The sequence below is a fragment of the Parasteatoda tepidariorum genome, chromosome 7, assembly GCF_043381705.1.
Source record: "Parasteatoda tepidariorum isolate YZ-2023 chromosome 7, CAS_Ptep_4.0, whole genome shotgun sequence".
Lineage (NCBI taxonomy): Eukaryota > Metazoa > Arthropoda > Arachnida > Araneae > Theridiidae > Parasteatoda > Parasteatoda tepidariorum.
In genome coordinates this window covers 59,016,437-59,039,741 of record NC_092210.1, presented here as the reverse complement: position 1 = coordinate 59,039,741, position 23,305 = coordinate 59,016,437, and the positions used below count along the sequence as shown (strand labels likewise).

At 26.6% G+C, this 23,305-nt stretch overlaps 1 protein-coding gene across 1 annotated transcript; it reads left to right on the top strand.

Annotated features, from left to right (window-relative positions):
• Window positions 1–1,018: 1,018 nt before the first annotated feature.
• On the top strand, window positions 1,019–22,848 carry LOC107439327 (DNA polymerase delta subunit 2). The gene is made up of 10 exons (XM_016051883.3): window positions 1,019–1,443; window positions 3,308–3,429; window positions 5,537–5,660; window positions 7,765–7,879; window positions 9,386–9,569; window positions 12,073–12,153; window positions 14,663–14,820; window positions 16,293–16,420; window positions 17,978–18,076; window positions 22,653–22,848. The coding sequence occupies exons 1-10, from the start codon at window positions 1,248–1,250 to the stop codon at window positions 22,769–22,771; spliced, it is 1,326 nt and encodes a 441-aa protein (XP_015907369.1). The 5' UTR covers window positions 1,019–1,247; the 3' UTR covers window positions 22,772–22,848.
• Window positions 22,849–23,305: the final 457 nt, after the last annotated feature.

Sequence of the window (23,305 nt, the reverse complement as noted above, 5' to 3'; positions counted from 1 at the left end):
GAAAGCACTTTTTTTTTTCACGAATTCATATACTACGAATTTATTTGACGATTTTTGATCTATATAACGAATTTATTTGTTTTATTATTGTTATTAGTTATTTTTTGAAAAATGAGTCTCAGTCGTGCTGTTACGCCTTTAGATTTTATACTATAGCACATTTCTAATAGGTTTAAAGAATCACATGTCATTTATTGTGTAGCGTCCTCTATGTTCCCTCTTTAATTTAATTTCCAACCTTTTGTTTGTATATATTTGTTTTGTGGTGAATGGCATCATGTTTTTGTTGCTGTTCCGAAAAGTGTAAAATAAATTGCTAGTGTTATTCTCTTATTCCTGTCATCATTTATTTCACTATTTGTATTCTAAGGATGGAAAAATATTGAAGGAAAAATGATTCAGCCTAAAACAGCCCCTTCATTGGTGACCCGGGCGTGATTTGTACACGCAGTAACGCCCACTTCGCAAATAACTTGATGGAACGTCTGCTTCGATGTATAGTCCACACTGAACAGTTGACTTGCTACTTGTGACTGCGACATAATTAACCTCCTCACGCTTTGCTACTTAGTCTCGTCTCGATTAAACACAGCGTCAGCTTGCATACACTCAACTGCTAATGGCAACACAGGAGCGACTACGACTGTGAAGTTAATACATCTCTCACTTTCAGCACTCAAAAATCCGGTGACTCTCTCTCCCGGTCTTTCACAAGTACAGCAACCAGTGGTATCCGTTCATCGAATTCTATCCCTGATAAAATTCTGGTGGGGGAGTAATGTGGCGTAACTGCCACTACGAAAATTAAACATCAATTCACTGGTATATAAGACATGCTAACTTGATTCAATCACGAGGTACCTTTTGATAGATGAGGGTTGGCATAGTTGATAACCCCCCCCACACACACACATTGTAGATGAAAACATGCGAGCAATTCGAAAGTTGTTTTGAAACGAATACGGCTTCAGTCGGCTTTGGTCGGCTTTAATACGGTCTAATTCAGGGGCTCTAGAGAGGGAGGGGATCATGGACGACGTAATCAACTACGTCATTACTAACCCTGTCTATTATAGAACACTCTTATTAAAAAAATATCAAAGATAGCTATAAGCGTATTGGCAACATGCGTAATTGTTTCTGTTTATTTTGATTTTGGCGCGGGTAACTTCATTGAGTTTTGAGGTTTTATTCGTTCAAAATACGTTCGGTTAAAACTTATCTCAAATCAAAACCGAATATTGAAAATGATTCTTACAAAAAATGATATGTTTCATAACTGTGAGATTAGAGTATATGATAGACCTTCCTACAAGTTCGAAAATTTATGTCATAAATATATTAACCGTGATCGGTCTTTTGATAGACAATTTGCAGTTTCTTATACTGCAAGACTTAAATGCTCTCTTCCTCTACTGCAAAAGCAGGTGAAGAATAAGTGGGGTAAGTTTAAATTCTTTTTCTTTTATATTACATATCATGTATATATTTAGAGTAAGTTGCCTTTGGCTACTGATTGTTGAATGAATTACATAGCTCCATACTTTATGGAAGATAGATGTGTTTAGGACTGGAATGTTTAAACATAAGTTTCCAAATTGAAACAAGTTTTTATCTGGAAGAGAACTGAATGAAGTACAATAAATACCTTTTGACATCCATCAATGAAAACAGTGAATGTTAGTTTTAATAATAAGTTGTCATGAAGAGGTGGATATTTCCGTATCGTGATCTGTCGCGCCTAGTTCAATCGTCAAGGTGCCAAATAGATTTTAGACTTGTAATTTAAAAAAAGAAACAAAACAAAAAAGCATGTAGATGTCTGCCCGGGGGTGGCTACTAGTTTTACATTTCGAGTTGGTCCCTTTCTGTGATGTTTTTTTTTTAGTTTCTCGCGGGCCACACTGCCCAGAAGTTTCCAAGACTTGGCGATTATTTTGCCACAGATCACGATAAGGAAATCTCCTCAATATTTGTATCTTTAATATCAGCAGTTTGTCCGTGACTTAGAAATTTGTAATTGCAGACCTGTTTAATGAAGCTATAACATTGTAGCTTGAAATGAGCATGCTTCACATCAAGTCAATTTAGTCCCATTGTTGAACCTCAAGAATAATATTTTGCTCCAAAAAACTATAGTTTTTACTTTTTAGAGACTAGTTAAAAATCTTTATTACATGATGTAAAAGTGCAATGGAACTTTTCATCTATGATATACCATCTTTGATTTTTAAAGGCATGTATATACTGTAGCTCATGTAAAAATAAAAAGCCGTTATAAACTTCAATGTTATACTAAATGCTGTTTTATAGCGTTTCTGAATTAGTCTAGAAAAAATAATTAGTAGAAATAACACAAAACAATTTCAAATTCTGTTATGATTTTTGAGGAAATCGATGCAATTCGTGCGCGTCAAGAAGTGATTACTCAAATCAGAGCTAATTTCCATGTCATAATATTGTATTAAAAATATATAGATTTTATTGATTTGATTCAAGTTTAATTCAGTAAAAAAATTCCTTGCATTTGTTTTTTAATTGAAATAAAAAATTTCTTAGGCTGCCTAAATTTTTCTAGAACCTTGTTTATTCCATCAGAAATATTCTGCACTCTTGAGTAGAGAAATTGTAGTAGAAGTACAGAGCTCATTCTAGGCAGAAAAAAGGGCAGGGTGCAAAAGTTTAAAAAAAGGGCATTATTATTCTAAAAAAGCAATAATTTCTTTCTATGGGCTTTACACGTTCTATTAAAAAGCATTGTCAATTAGTAAAATAACATTTTTTTTTTACTTTACTGAAAGTAGCTAGGCAATCATATTTCTAATTTTTATTAATAAATTAACATATAAATTGAGTTAATTAGCTTAGTAATTTATTTAAAATGCATGCATATATTAATAAAATAATAAATGTATGTTTTTAAGAGTCTGTAGTTGTGATTTAATGATAGTGGAAGTAACTGCAAACTTTCAAAGAAAAGTGCAGCAATGACAAACTAAATAAAAAGAGTTGAAAGTAACATAAGTTTAAGAAATCCATTGTAGAGTTTGGGGGAAAAATAAGGAAGGGTTGAGGAAAGAAAGGGCAAAAAGGGTATGGAGTCTATTACATCAGGGCACTATTTTACTTTAGGGGTAACAGGGTGGATTTTTTTGATTTGCGCCCTGTTTACCTAGAATGAGCTCTGATAGTAATTAGTTGTAAGCTTTTATAACAGTTATCATATTTTAAACTTTTAATAAATTTTTATACAGTCAAAAAAATTATTGAAAAAATTGTGTAATATAAAATTTTTGTATCATTTCAGGTTCATCATCAAATGTAAAACAATTAAGTGATATTTTGGCAGATGAGCATGTGATTGTGATAGGTACAATATTTAAAATGATGGAGCTACATCCTACTATATTAAAGGAAATAAGTGAAGAGGTACTATTATTAGTCTAGATTTGTAGCTGTTTCCCTTGCTTAATTCAGTTTAATATGTTAATTAATAATAAAGTAGATCCAATTTTTCATAGTTACTTTAAAAATCAGGGGTCTGTCCAGATCAAATTTACTACTGTTATCGGTCCTTTCACAAACTCAACTTTAGAAAAACGGTAGTTTCACGAAATAGTTTTTCTTAAAATTTTATTTTTGTATCCCGTAAGAAACGATAAATCCATATTTTTGTGGTGATTTTGTAATATAATTTTTAATTTTCACAAATTATGTCTAAATTTTCACAAAATAGGTTCATCTCAAAAAAAACCTAGACATTCCTCTGAAAATATATTGCAGCTAGTCAAAAATTTCCACCATGTTAATATTTTTGCAAAATGCAAACAAATTCATCCAAAAATGTTAAATGAAACTTCAACTTTTTGTTTCATTCTAAAGCCACACTTGCAAAAATATTTATTAAACAAGAGACAAAATAAAGATTCACCTCAAACAAAAGAAGAATATTTGGGAAAAATATAAATCTTTTATTTTTTTAGCCATCTTTTAAGTGCAATCTCTGCTAAGAGCATTTACAGAATTATTGATTTAGGACTATGCTAAAACTTTTTTTCTGATTTTAGCTTTTTTGTTAAAGATCTTTTAAACCCAGAACTAATCTTAGTTTTACCTCTCATGTTTACAATAGCACAGAACATCACTTTTCTCTTTCATCACTTTTTCAATCATCACAAAGCATAAGTCACATGCATATATAAATTATATAAATGTAATCAGACACTTGTGAATTGTAGTTACTATTTTTTATAGGCTAAATTATCTGCCAAAAAATTTTAACAGAAGGTTGAGAATGATTGTTGCATTTTTATGAATAATTTTATTAATATTAATTTTTATTGTAATAATTTAGATTTTTTTACATTCATATTTCTTAATGAAGTAGATATATTGCCAATGTTTTAAAATTGTAACTTCAAGTGATTATAATTTAGTAGAATCTATAAAGATATTTTACAACTTGATACATCAAAATAGTTACAAATTTTATATGAGGCACAGTATGGTAGTTTTAAAAATATAAATTCAATTTGACTGTTTTGTATCACTTAACTGATATATAGGACATAATACATTGCTGAAAAATAAAATTTTATAATTGCCTAGTGTAGTACCTGCTTAAAACTTTGAGATTGAGAATCATCTTCTGAGAGTGGCAACATCAAAAATGTTTACAAAGCAAGTAAAATAACACAGAATTTCATATTCACAACACATTCTTTAAAAAAACATTTTCTTAGTTAGATTCAAGTTGCTTTGTTTGAATGATTAATTATTAAATTCATCATCTTGCAACTTCTTTATTCTTTGAAAGTCAAAAAAGAATATGCTATTTTTAATTGCTTGTAGGATGCCTTATGTTCTTAAATTACAAATAAGATCTTTACGTTTGATGTATAATTAATTAATATAGTCATTAATAGTGTTCATGTGCTTTCAGTTTTTAAAAAGATTGAATTAAAAAAAAAAAATCTCCCATTTAAAAAGGAAGAGGTAGCACGGAATGAAATCTGTGTTTAAATGAATGATTGAAATGCCACATTAAAAAAAGCACAATAGTTTATTGTACATATTTTTAAGTAGTGTGCCATTAAACAATTTTTCTGTAGGAGTTGCAAACTGGAGACCATGACAGGCAAGTGTAATTTAATTTTTTTAAAGTGTTAGTTAGTTTTAAAAAGTAATACTCCTTCATGATGCAAGTAATGAGTATAAAATATTTTTAAATATTTTAATAAAGTTAAAACTTGTCAAGTAGTCATTTTGTAAAAGAAAAAAAAAGGTTATAGTTCATTATAACTTTAAAACTTAATTTTTTTTTGAGCGTGCTAAATAAGAATAAAATTACAGGGAAAGAAAAAATATTTGTAGTAAAGATTTTTTAAGTCGATAAGAATGCAAATCGTTTTAATATTTTATTTTATCAATTAACTTTTTTAATATAATTATTTTGAATTTAAGATGTCATTTGGCATTAAGAAAAAAATATTTTTAATAATTACTAATTTTTATTGTTATTATTCATTTTATACAGCATAACATGATACCACAACCTGTAACAGAACACTATACTAGTGATGACGATTATGTTATATTAGAAGATGATACACAACGAGTTATGCTGTGTGGAAATATTGATCCTCATGCTTTTGTTACTGGTAATGATAATTTTTTTTTCTTAAGAATTAATTTTTTTAACAATTCTTATCACTATTAAAAATAAACTGTTCATAAAAAAGAGCAATTAAACCTCATTAACATAAACACATTTTTTTTTGGCATGTACAAATTTATATTGTTACCCATCCAAAATTAATATAAATTTAAGTATTTACTACATGAATGTGCTTAATGCATAATTTATTAATGTCAACCTAGATTTCATAACCCTTGGTAAACTTGACATTACTTGTAAATAAATAAAAAATTCAATTTTGTCCTTATAGGTAGGGAAACTGATGATCTGCAATTTTGTATAATTGAGAATAGTTATTTATATTTGTGGGGGACCAAGCTGTTATTTTTTTTGGGAGAGTTTATAAATGTGCATGTAATTAAATTAATTTATTTGTTTATTTAATAAATTAGAAAAAAATATTTAAAATTAAGACTGAATGATTGACTACATCAGTGATTCACATAGTGGTGTATATCGACCCCCAGGGATCGACGCCAACCTGCAAGGGGTCCATGTCAAGTGAAAAAAAAAATTTTTGGGGGTCCGTGAAATGTAAATGGGGGTCAACGATAATGGATCTCATGTAAGCAGTTTGTGACTTTAATTTTGGCATTTCATGAATGGAATAATCAACATACACTGATAGTACCTGTTTACTTTGCATACTACCTTATAATAAAAAGACATATATCTATCTACTTTCTACATAATTTATAAAAGTAGCTGTGAAGTAAAAATTTTATTAAAATTTAAGTTATTAGTATTATTTTTTGATGTATGAAACTGAATTATTATAAACTAGTAGTTGCCTGTAGCTCTGCCCGCATACATTTTTATTTTTTCTATGTATAAGATTTTATTTTGTAACAAAAAAGTATTTTTCCGCCGTAAATTGGTTTCTGGTAAATTAATTGGTTTGGTAAATTAATTTGAATTTAATTAATAAATGTATAAAATTAATATGGGTTTTTTTCTTATGTTTTTTACACTACACTTCACTACAGTTAGAAATTTAAACTTTTCGCATTAAATAGCACTATACCAGCTGTAAAAAATAAATTTGAAGTTGATAAATTTACAAAAAATCAATAGCAGGGGGTCTACCCGAAAATGAAAAACATGACAAGGGGTCTATGTGACAAAAAAGTTCAGGAACCACTGTACTACATGATTGATTCTACATAGTAAAGGAAATGGAGATACTTTCATGCATTTGAAAACAAATTTTTTCTAATAGAGTTTATATAAGAATTAGGAATGTGATGAATAATAGTTATTTGGCTGAAAACCGTATTTTATATTATTTACCAGGGGTCTGTCCAGGCCAAATTTACTACTGTTTAGCGGTACCTTCACAAATTCAACTCTAATAAAAACGGTAGTTTCACAAAATACTTTACCTTAAAATTTTATTTTTGTATCCCATTAGAAACGATAAATCCATATTTTTGAGTTGATTTTTTAATAAAACTTTTAATTTTCACAAATTATGTCTAAATTTCACCTCTCAAAAAAACCTAGACAGATCCCTGTTTACAATAACTTGATTTTATAAATATGATTATGAATCTTTTTTTCCTATCACTTTTTATAAATAATTAAAATATACTTATAAAATGTCTTTAAACATAAACCCCAATTACTTTGTGGTAAGACCTTTAATATCTTTTCAGAATTAATGAAAATTCTGCTCAATTAAGTGTAATTTTTCTACCATTTTACAAAATCTATCACCCAAAGCAAAGAGGGTGGCAACCCTGTATTTGAACATATATGGTATAAATATTAAAATGATTTCATAAATTTTACAGATAAGAATTAAATTAGTAGAGATGGATTGGTAAGAAAATTAATATTATAAAGTGGTCTCATTTAGTTTACAAATAACTAACTTCTTAAAAAGAGTGATTGATGAAAAATTTCTTCACATGAAATTAAAGTTATATTTAAGAAACTAGAGATATTAACTGGATATTAATTTCAGACTTATTTCTTCATCATTGTTTCTGTTGTTATATTTAATTGTTTATTATGTTTTTAAGCACGTAATTTCCTTATTCTTTTATAAACTTTATTGTTTATAGGGGTAAACATAGCTGTTTCTGGTTACACAGAAGAAAGTGGAAAATTTTTTGTTGAAGATGTTTGCCACCCATTTGTAGCTAATCCCTTGAGTTATCCTGTTTTCACAGATGATAAGTATGATATTTTAAATATTTTAGAACTTGCATACTCAATTAGTTAATTGTTAAGTTACAAGTGATATATATTGTAATCTGAAAGGTTGATTTAAATTTTTCTTGAATTATTCATATGGATATCTTATCCTGAAATTTAAAGAGTTAAGTGAAATTCTCCAAAATTTTAATTTGTATATTCATTCTAATGTGCATCTATATACTGTATAGATCAGTGTATAAGTTGATTTTCAAACCCCCAAAATTGTACAAAAAGCAGGGAGTCGACTTATACACCAGTAATAAAGTTGGACATTCATTAATCGTGTAATTCCAATGATTTAAATCCAATTTAAAAAGTGAAATTTCAAAACTGAAGGAAAAAGGTAAAGAGGTAGACCAAACACCAGATGGCTTGATACAGTTCAGAAAACATTGCATGAAATTGGGGTCAATTGTTGGAAAACTGTGGCTGCAGATAATTTTCAATTGAACAAACTTGGTGACATCCTTGGTCTGTAACAAACTGTAGAGCTGCAAAACTAATAGAACAAAAATAGAAACACATTTTAAAAACATAACTTTAAATAAAATTACATATTGTTTCAGATAGCTCTCATAAATATTATTTGCATGATTTGTATCAAAGCATTAAAATAGTATTTATCAGAGATGATTGTGCTCTGGATCAATCAGGGAATTTATAAAGACATTAATTTTTTGAAAAGAGTCATTAATGATTTTACTCAAGAAATATTCAGGATTTTTGAGTTGGGCTCACAATCTTCCCTGATTTATATGATGAGATATTTAAAGTTGCAACTATAACAAAAAAATAAAATTGATAAAATTTTTGTTGCATGATATAATTTATTGCAACATATTATGAGCAATTACAATAAAAAACAAAGGTTATGTCTTGTATAATCATACAACACATCTGATAAGAATGAATGTTTTTCATATTAGTAGTAATTTTCAAGATACAAAGTAAGTAAAAATTATTCTCCCAGTTTCTTTGACACTCTTAACACTTGACATTGCTGTTACATGTATTCAACTACCCTTAGTTTTCCTAAAAAAGCTTAAACATTTTGTAATAAAGAGAAAATTTTCAGCAAAATTAAATTAAAATTTTATTCTTAAAAAAACTAAGTAATTATTCAACATGTGTACAAATTAACTTATACATAACATATTCGATAGGTAATCTATTTTACCTCAGAGTTCCCTAAAAAATATTTTTTTTCTGTAATTCAAATTGCAGAAAAAAATGTTTCTTAAGTCCATGCCCAAAAATCACATTTATGCAAACAACATGCAAATATCTATTCAATGGTGGTGCATCAGAAGAAAAGATGTCAAATTTTTTTTTATTCTCAAACAGCGGGATGTTATTTTATTTAATTATTGTTTTTATTACACAGAGTTGGGCAGATAAGACAAATCTGTCTTGCTTTATATATTGTATAATTTTGGTTAGTTTCAAATCGATATTATCTACAAAAATTACTTTTTCTCAATTCAGGTATGTGCTATTTATCTCTGGACTTTGTTTTTCAAATGCAAATGTCACTTTTCCCTTGCAAACTTTAATTGATTTAATTAATGGAAGCCTGGGAAGTTCTCCGGATCACGAAAAGTTTTCTAAACTTGTTCGAGTTATAATTGCTGGAAATAGTATTGGCCAAAGCTTGAAAGATGCCCATAAAGTAAGAATGAATTGATTTTTTTATTGTATTTTTCATTTCTCATATATTTTTAATTTTATTTATACATCAAAATTCTTTTTAGTTAATGTTTTGAAAGATTTTGGTTGATTAGTTTTTTTGCATAAAAGATTTCTTTAAGGTGAGAATTAATTCTCAAATTAGATCAGATCATCATTTTTAAAAGATGGCCAAAATAAATATGGAAATTTCTAAAAAAATTGTTAACAGTAATCTTTTTGTAATAGAGAATGTACTTTAATTTATCTGATTTATTATTATTTTTTTAAATTTAGATTAAGAGGCATTTAATACGAAAAAGAAACATTTTATTATCTGTCTATAAAAAATTTCTTTCTTTATACAATGGAGGAAAAAAAAAGAAATGCACTGATATACTTTGTTTTTTGGGGAAATGTTAAGATCTGTTTTATTCTTTTACATTAAGATGTAAAATTTGACATGGAAAGTTAAAAGTTTTCTTCTACTTCTATAAAAAACATAATTATTTAAATTTTAAAAATTAATGTCATTTGTATTTGTGAATTAAGTAGATTTGTAGTTGCGTATATGTTTAGTTTGTGATTTGTTTTAATGATTGTGGTAATAAAATTTGATTATGATATTGTAATAGTTCTTTATATAATTATAGGGAAAAAAATCATTACATTTATTTTTTTTTGCAATTTGTTGCTTTTCAGTTTTCATGTATTTAAAAATGTTGTTTTAATAAATTCGAAATTATTACTGTTTTTTTAAACTAGATTGCAATTACAACTGTTAAAAACTTGTTTTATTATTTGGTATTTATTTTTAAATATGAGTTTCTTCCACTTATGTTAGAAGAAACATAGTTCTACTAGGTAAATTTTTTCCATTTTAAATTTTTACCACTACGGAAGAAACTTTCCATCACTGGCTTACGGATTTAAAAAAGAAGATGGGTAATAAGTATTATAAAAGAAAAAAAAAATTAAAACAAAAAAAAAAAAAAAAAAAAAAAAAAAAAAAAAAAAAAAAAAAAAAAGGAACAAAAAAGAAAAAACAAACAAACTAAGCATTTTGAATAATGATTGATCTAATAATCAGATTTTCACATACTAGGACTCAAATTTAATGGTTCATAGGGATGACCTCAAATTTGCTAATTAATATGTGCAAACAACATTTTAAGTTGTATACATAAAAACATACTTTCAATAAATAATCATACCTTTTTTTTGGCCTTACCCACAAAATGTAGCAGGTCTGGTAAATATAGTCTCAATAGTTTGGTCAGAAGAGTGTTCTAAAGCTTGGATACCTGAAGGTTAATTTTATTTTTGCATATTTCAATATATCTCAAAAACTTATTAAGCAAAAAGAAATCATTTTGGCATATAGTTATAAAATTTGCTTATTCAAAGGTAATTCTACACAAAACATGTTTATAATTATTAGTTATTTTTTATTATTTCATATAATTATTTCATTAAAGTGTACTGATTTTTACCTCATTTTGATGAATGGAATTTTCTATGGCAAAATACAAAATTAAATCAAAATCGGTCTAATTTTTCCTGAGAAATCCAATTTTTAGATAGTTATGCATTTAAAATACAACAGAAACTATATGACTGATTTTGCCAAAATTTTTTATTTTGCTTTTTAAAATGATATTCTTTAAAGTGATTTTGAAATTTTTATAACTTAAAATTCGAAATTTCTTGGCTGTTATTAAATAAAGTAATATTAAATAAATATTTTCAAAATTATTTTGAAAAGTGGATTTTATAATTGTGTGCAAAAAATGTTCAATTGCTTAACAAGTATCTAAATCTATCTATCAATGTATCTAAATACGCAAACTTTAAAATTAACATTAAAAGTGTTCAAACTTTGAACTGAATAAACTATTGGGATCATATTTCCTAAATTGCCGCTGTCATGTATATTTTAAGGGTAAGAAATCTAAATCCATTGAAAAAAGATATGTTTTTGTATTTCATAACTTAAAATATTTTTTTTACAAACTAAATAGTATATCTGAGGTCATACTAATGAACCATTGAGTCATATTATGTGAAAATCTGATCATTAGATCACGAAATTAATCAAGGTGTTTTTTCCTTTTTTTTGCAATATGCAGTAAAAATTTATAAGAGTTCATTGTGTATATACTTTTTAAAGAACTTTCGTTTTTTTTTTTTTTAAATTTTAATTATTAAATAAATATCAAATGAAAAAGAAAAATTAATGGTTTGCTGCAAAGGATTGAATATAAGTTAAAACTAACAAATTTACATAAGTGAAAAAAACAAGTAAATATTTACGGTTAAATACTGACTAGTTAAAAGACTAACTAATAATAAGTAAAGATGCAATTGAAGAAATTTTAGATCATAAATATTTTACTCATGAAAAATTAGTTGTATTATTAATGGTTTATATCTTGAATTATAAAAGAAAATGTACTGATACCTGTATTAATTAAATATACTAATCTGTTTAATTTTTTCCATTTTAGACGAATATTTTAACCCGGAAATCTAAAGCATCAACAATTGAAAGTGTAAAGCTAATGGATGATTTTCTTGTTCAATTAGCTGTAAGTAATTTTTTACATGTAAAAATAATTTTATTGATTTTTGCCATTAAAAAACCCTTAGTTTTAGTAAAAAAAAAAAAAAATTATTGATAAAAGTTAATAGCATTAGAGCATTAATTAATTTCGGTTCACAGGGCTGATTGAGCTCCGGAAAAAATCCGGATTTCCGGAATTTTCGCTAACAGTGATCTGGAAGTTTCCGGAGATCGAAGATCCAGACGTTTAAAAAAATCATTGATCACAGAAGTTTCCGGAAATCAAAATTTCAAAGGTGGAACTTAAAAACACAGTTTATTTTATTCGTTTGTAAGGGAGAGCCACAGAGATACTTTATAAGCTTATATTCATGATTAATATTCATTTTTTATCAGTAAATAGTTATTATAATCATAAACTCAAGAAAGACGTATTTATAAATTTTAATTACTTCTCCAGGTCATCATAGGCATGTGTAAATGGTATAGGTATGAAATTTTAAATATATTTTAAGTAAACTAAGAAATTTTGAGAAAAAGGAAAAAAAAAACAGTGTTTAAATTTTTTTCCCATTGAAACTGTTTTTTTTTTTAAACTCAAGAAATTTTCCGGAATTTTGACTTGGGATCACAATCACCCCTGGGCTCAATTTCATATTTGGCCATTTTCAATGAAAATAATAAAATTAAAAAACCATTTTAAAAACCATGATTTAAGTTGACTTAAAAATGAAAATAATCTTTTTGTTTTTTCTAAAATGAAAAAGCAAAACATGGTGGTGATTGAATTTTACAAATTAAATGTTAATTTATGTTTAGGTTTGACAAAAATAAAAGTATTTTTAATTTTTTGTTTACATTGAGGTCTTTTCCCCATGGGCTTGGCAAAAAGGACTTTCTTACAGTAGAGATCTTCATGCATTCTTGCCAGATGGCTAGCCCATTTAGTTTGCTGTATTTTGACGAATTATAGAATCTCAGGTTCTTTAAAAATCATGTTAAGCTTTAAATTATTTCTTCTCTATGAATCGTATAACTAATCTCAACCAAGTATACTTTGCAAAAATTTTCTCTCAGAACTCCCTAGAGCCGCTGCATTGCATAAAGCCAATGACCAAGTCTCTGATGCATTTTTCAGGACAAATCTTATTGACTTTTGCAACGAAGCAGTTTAGTTCTCAGTTTTAAAAAAAATCGGAATTTAGACATTTCTTCTGGCTATGAGAACATCAATTTGTAAGTGTAATTCTTTTGTGTATTGTTGTGTCGTTTATTTCCACTCCAGAAACTGTAAAACTGTTAATCTTTTCAAATTTCTAAATCTCACTTTCTAAATGGGTAATTTGTGGATTGAACTAAAAACGAGGCATATAATTTGTTTTAATGACAAATTAATTTTTCTTGCATTTTGTTTCAAGTCTGTGAATACCTGTTTACTAGCCTGTAAGGCCCAGGCCACTAAACAGATGTCATTTACATTGACCAGAATAATAACTGACTTATTAAAAATAGTTCATTTGGTATTGATCCCTGAATCTTCTGTTACTTTTTCAAATTCTAAGTTAAATTTGAGACAAGCTAGTTGGTTTTCTGGTTGCACTCCATTCTTGACCTCATGCTGTTCAATGAAGTTATTTTGTATGCATATATGTTTCTGAATAAGGCTATAAGGACAAAAAATTTTTCTGAAATGTTTATTCATGAATTGCCTCTATAAGAAAATCTCTATTAATACAGTCATAAGCTATTCTGAAGTGGATTGAGAAAAAGATTATTTTGATTCCAAAATCACTACATTTTTCAAAAATCTGTTTTAGGTTGATAATTTGCCCTGTCAGTGATCTTTCCCTTCTAAATCTGCTCCGGTAATTGCTGATCATATTCTAGACATATGGTAGGAGTCTGTCAAAAAGGATAAGTAGAATTTTGAAAGATATGTAAAGAAGACTGATTCCACTTATAATTTTTTGTTTATTCTAAAAGAACATTTTTAACTTCGGCCATTTTATTCTATTTCAGGATCACAAATTTGAAATCTACAACTTTTAAAAAAATTACTCTTCGATTTGATAAATACTGTTATAAAATAACAGGGATCTGTCTAGGTTTTTTTGAGAGGTACCTATTTTGTGAAAATTTAGACATAATTTGTGAAAAATTAAAAAAATCAACGCAAAAACATTGTAAAAATATGGATACATCATTTCTTACGGGATGCAAAAATAAAATTTTAAGAAAAAAGATTTTGTGAAACTACCATTTTTCCTAAAGTTGAATTTGTGAAGGTACCACTAAACGGTAGTAAATTTGACCTGGACAGACCCCTGAATAAATACTCTCTAAAAATGAACATCCTAAATTTTAGCCATGGCTTGTCAAAAGAATTTAAATTGTAATACTTTTAGGACTGTATAATTAGGCTATTATACAAAAATAAATAAATAAATTTATATTGTTTATTTTGCACCCATTTCTTTATTTTTTTTCTTTGCATTTTTATCCCTGAAATTCTTATATTTATGTTTTTATTTAAGACATCTGTGGATGTTGATTTAATGCCCGGAGAATCAGATCCTACAAATCATTTAATGCCTCAACAGTCTTTCCATCCTTGTATGTTTCCCAGATCTTCTGCTTATTCTACTTTTCATGTTGTGACAAACCCATATGAAGCCTGTATAGATGGTGTCAAGTGAGGGACAAAATTTTTTTTTATTAATTCAGTTAAATAGTTTGAGGCATATTAATTTAGAATTATATAATTTTTTATTATTTTATTTTTTATATCTGTTCACAATATTTTCTTTCATTTTTTACTTTGTTGAGAGCAATATAAATAAAACCGCAAATAGATTATAATTTATTTAATTGAGCATTATAACGAGGTCAACTTACTTTAATCAGCACTAACTTTGAAAAGAATTATTATATAATTTTTTTAAGAGTGTGTTAGGATAAGTTAGAAGGATTTAAATATAGTTGTATTTTTTTTTATTATCTAGTTTTGTATAATTAACAGGTATTACACAGTAATTCAGATTGATACGAAAATGAGTCATGTTATATAAACATGAAATAAATAAAGTTTTTCATGTTTACGTCTGTCTTGTATCTGAATCTCTTATTGATTTAGAGAATATAAATGTAATTAAATATTTCCATAATTACTCAAAATTTTTGGTATTAGCATTGAAAATTACAGTTAAAATTTTAAAATGTTCAACGTAAAGAAATAATTTTTAAAACTACATTTTTTCAGTTAGGCTAAAGAGCAGAAAGTATTTAATTTTTGATACACCTAAAACAAAAAACATTGAACTCATCAGTTTCGAATGATGTGTAAGGATTTAAGGTGTTGATGAATGTATATTGCTAAAGTGACCTTACATTTTTGATTTTGATGTGGTAAAAATAGAGTTTTCTCTTATTTAATTTTCTTAAAAATATAGTTTTCAAATTTTTATTTTTGTTATAATTTCTTTTTATTTTGTGTCTTATTATATTTTTGTCAAAAAGTGTGCAAAATGCCAATTAACTATAAAATGGAGCTACATTTTGCTTGCAATGTTTTGGAAACAATTGTAATTTTGACTACTGTCATCAGCCCCTAAACTGCAGTTGCTATTTGAGCATTCTAGTTACTTAAAAAATAGTCAACATTTTAATTGACTATTAGAAACCTGCGAATTTTGCACATGGGCTGTTCTTTTAATGATGTAAAAAGATGTTTCTAACTGCCAGGAAACAATTTAAACTTATATTGTCATTTACTCCAGATTTCCAAATATAATTTGAGTGTCAACTAGTCGCCAGGTAGACACAATTTTATCTATGTGGATTGTGTCCTCATAAATGATGTCTACAGAGATTACAAAAATATGATTTTTTATACTTACAACACTAATGCATTTGAGATTAAATTATGAAAAGTGGTAAACAAATCTTGAATATTTAAAACTCAATTTATTTGTTTAACAAATTTATCTTATAAGATTAATTCTACACCCCTTTATTACTAATTCAACATGCTAACAGATGTGATATAATTAAATACACCTAATTAAAAAAATAGTTGTTTGTATTGTTCAGTATTGATTGATTTACTGTATTTATATGTTTTGTGATTTTCTAAATAAGTCACTTTTTCCATATTGTCTTGTTAAGACTCCTGGGAACTTCTGGCCAAAATATAAAAGATATCCAGTCTTATAGCAGTTTCTCAGATACTCTGGATATAATGCATAAGAATTTAGATTGGGGTCATTTACTACCTACAGCACCTGACACATTGAGTGAGTTTACAAATTTATATGATGTTATTAACTACACGATATGATACTGATTTACATGATATTGGTAGAGGTGTCAACTATTATGATTTATCTGTAATTATTACGATATCATAGCAGAGATTATGGTCTTATGATTGAGTAATTAAAATAAAGGTTTTTGAAAATTTTTAAAAGTAATAAACAAGGCAAAATAAACAAATAGCAAAAAGATCTAATTTCTCCCCTTCCAAAAAAAGACCATAAGGATTAGTTCCAATTTTACTGAAAACTAGAACATTAATTTCCAAGTAATCAACTTGAATCTGAGTAATTAATTGAATTTTATGATGAATTATAAAACTAGAAGAAGAAAAAAACGAATAAATCTAATTTCTCCCCATTCGTCAAGCTATTCTAAAACCGCCTTCTTTTATAGAAAAGCAAAAAAATGTGAACTCAAATCTGATATGCTGTGATAAAAATTTTTTAGTGGTTCAATTGCAGGATGATAAAAAAGACAATAAGGGTTAGTTGCAATTTTACTGAAAACTAGAATATTAATTTCCAAGTAATCAACTTGAATCTGAGTAATTAATTTAATTTTATAATGAATAATAAAATTTCAGTGTTGTGTAATTTTTTAGTACTTTTATCTAAGTGTTATTTTTTTATTTAAATAATAAATTCAGGTATAATTTCATTAATATTATGTAGCTATATAATATTAATGAAATTTATATTAAATAGGTGTATTATATACCTATATAGAATTAGGTAGTATATGCACCTTACAATTGTGCTAATCTGAATTTTCCTAAACACGGACTTTATAAATTTCTTTATTATTGTACATCTGCTTACTAATGGCTGATTTGGAAAATTGGCACTTCTGTAAAAGTAAGCATGAACTATGTATAAATTTTCTGCTTATCAGATTGATAGTTATTTTATTCTGATTAATAGATAAAAAATATGATTGTTGTTCTGATAATAATAATACACACTACATTAGGAATGATTCTAAAAACAAGCAATGGAAAAAACTACCTAATTTTTTTAATAATTATTATGACGTGTGTTATTATATTTATAATTATTATGTATTAAGGAGACTGATTTGCATAGTAATTACTGACACATGATCGGGATTGTTTTGATAGTTCTGCATAACATTTGCCCGATGATAAATGATTTTTGTTTTTTACAGGAGAAATATAAATTTATAAATCTACAAACTAACAGAAGAAATAATGTTTTGTGAAAACTTAATATTTTCTTACTGTTGAAATTGAATAATTAATAAATAGTTAAATACAAAACTTAAAATGTAGGAAAATTTTTATTAGTTATATATTGTTTAAATTTATATAAAAATTACATGTATATATATATATACATAAAATTATAAGAAAATGTTATTTAAAATTACAGATGACTTATGATATTCAAAGTTGCTCACTCTTCCAGTTTTTTTATGTACTGTTAATTATGTTGAAATAAATATTGAACTAATATAATTGAGGAGCTTTTTATTCTTAATTAGAATAATATTATTAATAATGGCTTTAATTGTTTCAGATTGTTATCCATTTCCTGACAAGGATCCTTTTATTATTACTGAATGTCCTCACATTTATTTTTCTGGGAATGCTTCCAAAATAGCAAAAAGGTCCTATGGTATGCATATGTATAGAGATTATTAATTAAATAACCATAATTCATACACATTTATTTTCATTAACTATGATTTAAGATTTGCTTCTTTTAGGATTTTGATTTGAAGATTAAAGCTATTAGCCACATTTATTTCATTGCATAATTTTAATTCATTTGATTATTTAATTTACCACTGGTATTTTATATAATTGCCACCTGCATTAATTCTTTTAAAATAATGTATGTATTTTAACAAAATATCAACGAAAAATTGATAAGTAGTTAATATATTACATTAACTGTGAGCAGAATTTAATATGTTTATAATGTATCCTATCATTCTTTATTGCAAATAATACAGATAACCAAAGCAGGCATTTTAATATTGTTACCAAGAGTAGAATTTTTCTAATCATCTTGTGATAATCTGCAACCATAAATTCGCATTTGGCAACAAAACTGTTGATATTTTTTAATCTTTTTTTAATTAATGCTTCATTGTAGACATTTATTTTTGCCAGCTTTTGTCTATTCTATTTTTAGATGGGGAAATTAAAACTATATTTTTTAATGAAAAGAAAATATATATTTCTTATTTGAATTAAATTTTTGTGAATATCTTTTTATATTGAATATATATCGAACTTTGAATGTTTTAAATTTATTAAATCTTTAGTTATATTTCTTAAAGTTTAAATTTATGTGACTGATTCTCTATTTTTATGTTCTTAATTTTTCTATTCTGTTCAAGATTTTATGTTTCACCTAAAAAAATTATGAGAAAATGCATTGATTAGAATACAATAACATAAAATTGTTTCTTTAAATTCATGGCATTTAAGTACTAAAGTATGATATAATATCCACATATATTATTTTATATTACACAAATGATAAAAAAAATCATACTTTTATATAAATGTGTTCTGATAGAAAGTACAAGAAATAAGAAAAGCACCTTATGTTGGTCACTTAACAATTTTTTATCACTGACTTTTGTATTGTTTTTTTAAAAAAACTTTTGTACTTTTTTGTTAATAGTTAGTAATCCTGATAATATTTGAAAAGTTTTAAGATTTTAATTTACTTTTTAAAATATAAAAGGATGATTAAATTTTATTTTTCTCACTAGTCAAAATTTCATTTAAAATGTAACGTGTATTTTAATCATTGACTTTTACTTGAATTAATTTTTTCTTAAACTCTGTGGGTTTAAACCATGGTTTAAATCGCTCATTTTAATCATTTTATTCAAATCATTGAGTCCTGATTGTTACTTTTTTAAAAAACATTTTTACATAATTATACTTTTTAAAAAAGTCTAAATCCTCCAGTAAATGCATACAGTTTTAAATTTTTTGATTAAAATGAGTATTTTGAATTAAGAAATATTTCTAAGAAATATTACATTAATTATAATTGAGAAATTTCTTAAAATCTCAATTTTCATTCATTTTAATTTGAAAATAATAAAATTAATTGAATTTTTTAAAATTTTTTTTTTAAAGTTTTATATATTCTGTAAAGAGTTTTTAGTATTAACTTGCTACTTCCACCTAATATTTTTAGGGTAACACTTAGCCATCATCATGACTTTGGTCATGAAATTCTAGAACTTTAACCTCTATCACCCTCTTGGTTCACAATTTAATTTTTTATTTGACAAGTAAATATCATATTTTTATCTGTTTTCAGTTCACACTCACCTAAAGTTGTCCATCATTACTAAATATCTGAATCGAATTTAATGTATTTTTTTCTTCTGAGTAAATACATTTTTTATTTTCAGCAAGTACCAGATACATGTTTGTACTTATATTGATCTATCCAAATTAATCTATAATTCTTTGGTCAAAGTTTTCACCAATTGTCTAAATATATGATTTTTTTTGCAGCAATTTTGTTAAATTTTTTTTGTTGTTGTTCACAAACAGACTAAGGTAATTTTATGAATATATCTTGTCGAACATCACAAACTTTGATTATACAATTTTTTTTTTAATTTTACAAAAAAACTGAAAATCCACATTCTGCTCTACTGATAATAGTTAAAATCTTTTAGCCAAATCGAAGTACCTCTTGATTTTATAAATATTTTTCATTGCGAGAAAAAACTTTCTAATTTCCGACGAATTAAAAATTCTATTTTAATTTTCAGTTTTTAAACACATTTTTTCTAATAATTTTATGAACCATTTCTTGAAGCCTAAATAAAAAATAAATAATTATTGTGTTTGAAAAGGTTGTTGAAAAAGTAGACATGCAAAGTATGTTACCTTAAATAAGGAAAGAATGTCTGCTTATAAGACTGGAAGGAAAGGAAGTTGTTAATTGAATTATGTTTATGTTTAATGAATTATGTTTATAATTAATGAATTATACTTATGTGGACAAAAACGTTGTATAAGTGGTGATTTGAGAGAATTATAAATATTAAAAGAGGTTACAGCATGAGGAGTTATCAAAAAAGAAAAAAGGGAAAAAAAAAGAATTTTAGCAAAATATAAAATCAAATAACGAAGCAAACCTATTCACATTGTTTAAAGAAACTTTTTTTTTAACCCTGACAGAGATTTTTTATTAAACATATTTTTCTTACTTTCTGCGTTTTTTGTATTAATTTAGATCAAAATGTGTAAAAAATGTTATATATATAGTATTTTAATATTTTATTATTATAAAATACAGCATGGAACACTGGCACTTTTTTCTGTGTTAAAGTCAAAATCATTCAAATATAGCTGAATAATTTTTAAAATTGCTCTTATTTTCAGTTATTTAGATCTAAGAGAAACAGTTATTCATTATTGAATTGTCTTAAATTTACAAAATCGATTATTGATGAAATTTTAAATATAAATGAAAAAAACAATTTCACACTATATATATACACTGGTGGACAAAATTAAGAGATGGAAGACATTTTCCCAAATATCTTAAAAAATACTGAATATAAATAAATGAAATTTGGTATGGATATAGCTTATTCCATGATAATAAAGTATGCAAAATAAAAATGAAAGTGCCATTCACTGGCAAGACCTATTGCCAATAAATACAATGTAGTCTGAACTTAAGGATAAAAGATGACAATAAAAGTGAGGCTTGTACAGTGTGTGTTGCCTCTAGTATGGTGTATGGTCACCCCTGACAGACAGACAGCATGCTGTTAATAAGGGAGTTAAGGAGGACTTGTGGAAGACCCTCTCATTCTTCCACCAGAGCAATTTTTAACTGCAGAATGGTTCTAGGGGGAGGTTGGCGCATCGCAATAGCTCTCCCAAGAGCATCCCAAGCATGTTCAATAGGATTCAGGTCAGGGGATTTGGTTGGCCAATCCATTTGTTGGATATCCTCGCTCTCCAGATACTCATCAACCATGAGAGCCCTACGTGGTCGCACATTGTAGTCCATAAAAATGAACTCGGGGCCAACAGCGCCCCTGAAAAGACGCACATAGAGCTCTAGGACCACCTGCCTGTACCTCTGGGCTTTCACGGAACCATTGTCAAACACAATGAGCGATGTGCGGGTATCTTGCATGTGCGAATGAATGTGCGAAAATGCTTTGCATCTCTTAATTTTGTCCACCAGTGTATATCACTTTATTTATATATAATGAAGAGAAATATACATATTTCTATATTTTTGCTTGTTATTAGGCTGTTAAATTTTTTTATTTATAAATGGGACAGTGGTGTCCTATCGGTGTTAAAGGGTTAAAGTGATGTATATTATATAACTTTTAAAAGTATCAGTATAATAGTTTTGACTAAATTGTTAAAAATATTTAATATTTGATTAAAATGTTTCATTTTTGATTTCTAAAATTTTTCATATTACAAAATTTTTAGTGGTTCCTTTTAGGTTCATACTAATAAGATTTGACTGTATTTTTTTTACAAGTTCCTTATACAAAACAAAAAAATATTAACTTGATGATAGTTCTTAATATTTAAAATCTTTTCTCTTACTCTTTTGGAAATTTACAAAGTACTGAATTAAGCCCTTAAATTTAGGCATGATTTCAAAAAAAAACAAAAACAAAAAGCATAGATAATTTTTTTTTTTTTAATGTAAAGAAAACTTTGAGCAATTTTTCAATGTGTCATATAAGGGATACCTAATAATAGTAGTACCATATGATAGTAAAAATAATTTTCCAATTCTCATCCAATTAAATTACTACACACTTTATGGTCAAAGTAGTATTTTTTTATCAATGATGCATCTTCCATCATTTCTTATAATTGTTGAGAAACAAGAGTTGTTTTCAAATTAGACACATATTGTGAATATGGGTCAGGGGATTATCTATTTATTGCCTGCAGTGTTTAGTGATATGTGGTAAGAAAGATGCCCTTTCGAGTGTTCAAATCTGAAAAATTAGTTCAGATTTCAATGTGTGGGTTTTCTCCACAATTATTTGTTTGTCACATTACTCTGTCATCTCATTGAGCATGTAACAATCAATTTTTTTTTATGCTATTCAAAGACAAATCGATAGAACTCAAAACTTTCGTAGTCTTCTCTATATGAATGAATGTTATTAGTAATGCCAATATTTTCATTTATTTTGTGTTTTTTTCCCTTCTAGATGATAAGAATGTGATGATGATATCTATTCCCAAGTTTGTAGATACATTTTCTTGTTTGCTTTTAAACTTAAAGACTTTAGAAGTAGAACCACTGGTAGTTGGAGAAATGGCTTTGTAATTCTAGAAAATGTTTGAAGTTTTTGTAACTTATATTTATATATTTGCTTTTTTAATAAACATGTTATTGTAGTGTTATATGTCGCCTGATTAAGTCATTATGTTTCTGTGTGTCTAGATTGTATTGCTGATTGATTGTATTTAATTAAATGCTTTCAACTTTTCAGATAAACTTTTTCTTATCAAGTTAATATCTTTCATACTATTGCATCATCGATAAATGCAACTCTCATGTTAAAATTGTAAGATATATGTTTTGGGAAAATTTCTTTTCACCGCTGAACTGAACTATTGAAAGAGTTGTACTTATATGTAAATTTTAATTTTTTTTTATTATTCATAATTTGTAAGCATATTTATTCATGGTTCAGACTATTGAGTCAAGTTTATTCGATAAAAATTGACATAGTAGTACCTTTTTAATTCTGTTTCAGAATAATACCTATTCTGAAATGGAGTCAATAGGTATTATCCTACATTTTTGACATTGAAAGGGTTTTATGGACCAAGAACCAATTTTTCTGTTTAAGTAATG

What these genes read in the sequence shown, in the direction of transcription:
- LOC107439327 (XM_016051883.3), top strand. Translation starts at nt 1,248, where the DNA reads ATGATTCTTACAAAAAATGATATGTTTCATAACTGTGAGATTAGAGTA. An exon ending in GCTTGAAAGATGCCCATAAA is followed by an intron (nt 9,570 to 12,072) that starts GTAAGAATGAAT and finishes TTTCCATTTTAG; the next exon opens with ACGAATATTTTAACCCGGAA. An exon ending in AATAGCAAAAAGGTCCTATG is followed by an intron (nt 18,077 to 22,652) that starts GTATGCATATGT and finishes TTTCCCTTCTAG; the next exon opens with ATGATAAGAATGTGATGATG.